Source organism: Lactuca virosa, chromosome 5 (assembly GCF_052849685.1).
Source record: "Lactuca virosa cultivar CGN04683 chromosome 5, Lactuca_virosa_CGN04683_v6, whole genome shotgun sequence".
Taxonomy (NCBI): domain Eukaryota; kingdom Viridiplantae; phylum Streptophyta; class Magnoliopsida; order Asterales; family Asteraceae; genus Lactuca; species Lactuca virosa.
This window is the reverse complement of record NC_136430.1, coordinates 142,461,586-142,467,979: the sequence shown is the minus strand read 5'-3', so window position 1 is coordinate 142,467,979 and position 6,394 is coordinate 142,461,586. Positions and strand designations below refer to the sequence as shown.

Sequence of the window (6,394 nt, the reverse complement as noted above, 5' to 3'; positions counted from 1 at the left end):
GTAGTAACCGGTCATAAGGACTGAATGTATATAGTTTAACAAGTTGAAGGGGTAAATGTTGATGAAAAAAAAACTCAGTGACCAAATATGTATAAATCGAAAAATATATAAAAGTGATGTTCAAAGTGGATTTAGATGAAGAGAACCTTTATGACAATTTTCTTTAAATGAAGAAGGCCGTCTTCGATTCCCCTTCTATTCATTTTTTAAATTATAACTCCAAAAGTAATACACACGTTTTGCAATGGTTTTCATAAAATATATGAAGTTGTATTTTAGATTGGTCAACGATGTTTATAAACCTAGGTTGAAAATATCAATTCTCTTTTACGAATCTAATTTAAAAAAGAATATAATAATAATAATAAGATTTTTAAGTTTAAGTTAGCACAAAAGTTGTAGTTAGAATTGGTAACTATTGTTGTACTTGAATTGGTAACTATTGTTTGGCTTTGAACCAATATTCTCATGTTCAAGTCCATGTGAGTTAGGTTAAATATAACTCCTTTTTTTTTAGTTTACCTAAAAAGGAATATATAAAGTTTTCAATTATGAAAGAAATGCAAATGTATATTGATCCGTTGTATTCAACTCATTTCTTAATTGACAAACCCGGATAAGATTCTTGTTAAAGTTTTGTTTACTTCAATTCAAACAAGAAAACCATGTAATAGTCTTTAAACGAATTTTATTATCTTAACAGTCATGTAAAACTGTAAACACATTCCTTATTTCAATTTTTACACATAAAAAGACATCGTTTATATATTGCCGTGCGGTTCTGTTTTTCTCTTTTGTTTATATATACATATTTTTTAAGTTTTTAATTAGATAAGGAAAGACCAAATAGAACCAGAAAAATCGGTCTTTTGTAAAACCTAAAGGCAATGTACTTTACAATAATTATCAGTCTCCACATGAGTCACTTTAATCTTCAATCACCAAGTTTGAACATAACAAACAAGACCAATAGTAGCAAAAGACATCCAACATCAAAATCTTTTTGAGAGAATACTCAACAAAGGCCAATGTATTTGGCATAATTGATCCCCAAAAGCAAATATTGACAGACTGACTCACAAGTCACAACCACAAATATGATATAAATTTAGTTACATTCTCCTCATCAACCCAGAAAACCTCCACCAGATGTTTGTGTTTTATATAATTAATAGGCATCAATTGAAGAAGAAATTATGTCAAAGAAAAAGTTGGAAAAATAAAAAATGTGACACAAAATTAATTACAGCATTCAGTCGTAGTTAGGCAGCCAACCTCGATCAATTTGTAATTATTGTTAGATATAAATTATTAATTTGCATAATTTCACGGAATGAAACCCTTTAAAAAGGATTTCCAATTTGATAGTCACTAAGAATATGTAATCTAATTAATTTTATAATTACTAAAGTTAGAAATACAAACTAATTACATGAATCTACGCATATAATTACCATGTAAAGAAGTCAACAAGAGTATGAGCTCCTCATCGCTACCACCGTAAAACTCCCTGCGGCGGCGATGCAGTGGAATCTGATGCCGTTGACTGTATTTAACCACGATCGCCTCCGGCAACACCAAACTCCGGCAAATCGGACATGTCGCTCTATCTTGCTCCAGCCACTTATCAACACAACTCTTGTGGAACGTGTGCTTGCATTTCAATCTCCTGATTTCATCGCCGTCGTCGAATACAGAAAGGCAAACCGAACAGTCTTTACGTTCTAATCCGGCGGTTTCGTACCGACTCGCTGGGTTTTTTTCGTCAATCAATTTGAGGTACTGGGCGGTGGTCATTGGGTGGTCATCGGCTGCCGTCGTGTAACCAATACTTCCGGCGACTGAGCGAACCAAGATTACGAGCTCCAGGAAGAGGACAGTGAAGAATACTAAGAAAAGGGTGTAGACATGAGCTATGAATCGAGAAAGTGCTCCCATCTTTTTGAAGGTTTTTGATTTGATTTGAGAAAAGAGAAACAGTGGAGTTATCGAAATTGGGGATGAATGGTTTGTGTTTCCTGTGCTTATAAAGAAACCGACAATTTCATTTCCCTTTCATTTTGGTTTGTCGTGTTAGGCTATCGGGTATCTTACGGGCGAAAAAGCAAGTAACCTCGTTATTAAACCATTTCATAAATATTTTATATCAAACATTAAATCATTACAATTTTACAAGGTTATGAAAATAATGTTCACTAGAGAGAAAAAGATAATAAAAAAAAAGTGCTAAAAAAAGAGATAGAAAGATATAAAGAGAAGCTTTTAGTGAAAGTTCTATCACCACCACAACTCCACTCCACAACTACTAGGAATCAGGATGGTATTCATCGATGGAAACACCATGCACATAAGCTTCTACGTGTGAAAGGTGCTCGATACCGGGTAGCCTTAGAATATATCTTTAGTTACAATAAATTTAAGAGAAGCTTACCAAAGTAAAATATGGAAATTTTAAGAAAATAAGTATATTTTTTAATTAAAAAATAACTAGTTTATCTTGAATATGGTTTTGTAATGGCTCATTTTCACTAAACGTTTTTTTTTATAAAGTTCAACGTGAAAATATATTACTTTTTAGCCAAACGGATCTAAATAAAAGTTGTAGTTCACTCAGAGACGGTACCGTGTATATAAAGTTTGTCAAAATCCGAGTTCGTATGAGCAAAATAATGCCCTTTGAACATAAGACCAAAATAGTAAAAATGCAGCGAGTAATAGGCATCTGCAGCGCGTCGACGTGTCACACTCAAGGACACGTGGCAACAGGAGAAAGGCACATAGCAGGCAGAATTCGACATGTAGAGGTAGACATGATGCGCCAGTAAAAAACATTTCCATATAAATAGGCCTTCAAACTCATTTAATCCTCACTCGTTCCTCTCTCATCTCTCTCTCTCTCTCTCATGATTTGATTCTCGTTCTCGAGTGTTGTTAGCGAAGCGCTAAAGCGTTGGAAGGAACCAACAAAAGAAGGATTTAGGATTAAGTTACGCTCGTCGTTTTCCGTGTCATTCGTCAATCGAGTACTTTATATTTTCGCCTAAGTATAACTTGATATAGAATATACCCATTGTCTTTGTTATGAACCCAAGTATGAGATTAATCAATAATCTCAGTTATTATATTGATTGATCTACTTACGAGAATGGTGTTTAGGATAGACATGTTGGCCTAGTTGTTGGATTTCAGAAAGGTTATATTATCTAATTTATAGTGAGTTTCATTATCTAATTTATTATGCTGATTATGCTTGTACATGTAGGATCGATCAGATTATAGAAGATTGAAATCATGTTTGAATACTAGAAATTGAATGAACACACATAAGTAAATATGATATGGATTTTGATTAGAGAGTAAGAAGCTCAATTACAAAGTTACATAAGAACCTCTCAAAAGATACTTTCACTATCTAACTAACATCCCTTATATATAGGACATAACAAGGGAGTCGATTAGGAAATGACCAACGAGGTCATGGCACATAAGCTAAGACAACCTATCAAAACTAACTAACAAAAGCTGCAAAGCCTAGCGCAAAAACTACGAAACCAAAATATCAATTTGCATATACAAGCTGAAGATATTATAATACAAAACTGTGAAACCTTCCGCATACAGACTCAAACACAACACCTACAGAATATGAGACCTAACCATCCCCCCCCCTTTGTGTTGAGTCGCGAAAGTTGTCTTTACTTGACTTCTTCAAACATCTGAGGAATAATTCCAAGAAGTACGACCGGAACTGTGATCCACCACCGTAACATATCAGATACACACTTGATATCATTCTTCAAATTCATCTTACATTTTAGCTTTTGTAAGTATACCAGATCTGTAACAATGTTTGTCTTGTAAGAACATAATGCAATTCTTTACATCTGTATTTTCATGTACCTTGTAAACTACTCCCCATGGCTCCTTCTATATAAATCCATCTCATAATTCTTCAACATTTGTAGGTTCTGGACATGGCCCAATAATTGTTTTCTTCTACAAAACACTGGCCATTTCAACATCCATCTTGCATAGCTCCATATAGTATGATCAGGTCATATTATTCAAGTGTTGAATCTAAACTACAAACTTTGTTTTATATTTTGAGAAGATGTTCAACAACATTAATCCAATCATGTGGATTCATTTATGGTAAATCAGCAAAGGACAAGCTAAATTCTTCATTGTTGTTTCCTTGCAAAGCCTTAAACTTGAAGTTCACAAAACCATTTTCCATTTCTTCAGCCTCACATTCTTGAATATAAAATATCTTCTTCAAGCTCCAAACTTCATATTGTAGCCTAGACAGCAAAGCATAAAACTTGAAAAGCTTTTTGTTCATAGTGTTATTTGTCAAAGGAACACCAACAATGTTTGGAAAGCTTTTGAACACGAAAGCCTTCATAGTCATAGGAAAATCTAATTGACAATCACTCTTATTTTCTACTGCGAAAGAGGATCTTGGATTTAGCCAATACTTCTCCACATTCTTGATTTCTTCGTTTGAGATTTTGTTAACCGTCCATTTAGGTCATAATACCTTGAAAGTTGCATCTATTTCCTCTTTCTATCTTTTCTTAGCCTCTTGCTGATCTAACTCAATTTATAGTTGTTTAACACTTTCCACTTCTTCATCTCTTCAATATGAGCCTCCTTTTTAGTTTCAACACATTAGGATCCACTTCAGTATTAGAAACAATCTTCACAGTACCAAAACTTGAAGCAATATTAGGAATAACTGGAGTTAGACTTTCCAGTCGTTTTTCCATAGATTGTTCACCAGTAACAATCTTCCTTCAAGCTCGGCAATCTTCTGAATATCAAGCTCGGGAGCATATTTATTTTCAACAATCTTGACAAGCCTTTGATTTATCTTAAAATTTCTATCCTTGAGAAGAAGCAGTTCATCATCCTTTATCAGTAGTTATGTTTTCATAGTTTTTAATTATGCTTTGAGCAAACTGATATTCTCATTTTCAGTTGCATTGATATCTGAGATTTTTGCTTCAATATCATAATGTGAAACCAAGGTATTGATGGAGTTAGATATTGTAGAGTTGTGCATTGTATTATCATTGAAAATTAAAGTGTGAATCTTTTTTACATCATTCAGTGCAACATCCATCTTCACATTGGTAGCAGTTACTAACTTTTCATGCTCTTCAAATAATATTTTGCTTTCAAACAACAAGGTCTTCACCATAGATTCATGAACTGTCATCATATGTTCAAATTTACAAGTAGAGAAAATTTCAGAGTGTCGCACCAACATGTTCATCTTCTTGCTTAGAGCATTGTAATCTCTTTTCATCATTGAATTATTTTCATTTTCTTCATCCAAAACACTTTCATCATCAACAAGACTCGATGCTGAAATTGGTGCAATGAATCCTTCAAATGAATTTGTACCCTCTAGTTCATCTTCTATAGCAAATTCATCATCACCATCATATTTGATTATCATCATTCTGCATAATATTTGTTTGTAGTGGCTCTAATGTAACAGGAGTTGTGGGAGGAACAATTGAAGTTGTTCGTTGAGAAGTGGATGGTAGAGTCGTGGGAGGAACAATTGAATTTTTTGATGATATGAGTGGTTGAGATTGGTAATGTGGTTCGAGGTGTATGAATTGGTGTAATTGGAATTTGTAAAGTAGTAGATGGAATTGGCGATGTTGTTTGTAGAGGTGGTAGTGGTGGAACAGGTGATTGTGATTGAGAAAGACTAACGGTAGGTTCATTTATGATATTGTGAAAAATATCATTCTCAATGGGAGTTGTGAGAGAAGTAGTAGTTGTTGTAGGAACACTTGATACCTTAGGAATCTACAAAGATTCAAGATTCACAGTTTAGGTAGATATCGCAGTTATGGTAGCTTGCTTTGTTGTCTTTGGTTGGTCTGACGATTCTCACTGATAGTATGCTCCTCTGACACCTCATCAGCAATATAAACTTGAGTCTTCTTTTTCAACTTCCATTAGGACTTAGGCTTCGTAGGGATAACCTCTTCTATTGCTTTTGCTTTTCGCCTAACCCCCGTTCTTCTTTGTACATGTCCAACATCAATAACAACTTACAACAAAATCAAAATACTCCTTTCACCAAATTTAGGGACCTGCTTGTAGATTTTGATAATTTTGTTGTTTTGAGGCACCCATACAATAATGAACTCCATAATAGAACCAATATGATGATAATTGGCATCACCGGTAGTTATGAAGGTTGCAATATTCATCTTGGGAATTACCGTCATTCATATATTTGTCATCTGTGGAACTTGATAATGGTCATGAGCATGTTTGACCACTATAGACAAAAAACGAGACACAAAATTTATGAGTCTTTCATAGCAAAGTATGTAACAAACTGAGCCCAATGCATCTAACGAAGGTC

The 6,394-nt window shown here is 34.0% G+C and overlaps 1 protein-coding gene across 1 annotated transcript; it reads right to left on the bottom strand.

The window, feature by feature from the left end:
• Positions 1–1,382: 1,382 nt before the first annotated feature.
• LOC145114095 (brassinosteroid-responsive RING protein 1-like) lies at positions 1,383–2,073 on the bottom strand. The gene has a single exon (XM_079050102.1). The coding sequence runs from the start codon at positions 1,936–1,938 to the stop codon at positions 1,429–1,431; it is 510 nt and encodes a 169-aa protein (XP_078906228.1). The 5' UTR covers positions 1,939–2,073; the 3' UTR covers positions 1,383–1,428.
• Between the last annotated feature and the right edge of the window lie 4,321 nt (positions 2,074–6,394).

What these genes read in the sequence shown, in the direction of transcription:
- LOC145114095 (XM_079050102.1), bottom strand. Translation starts at nt 1,938, where the DNA reads ATGGGAGCACTTTCTCGATTCATAGCTCATGTCTACACCCTTTTCTTA.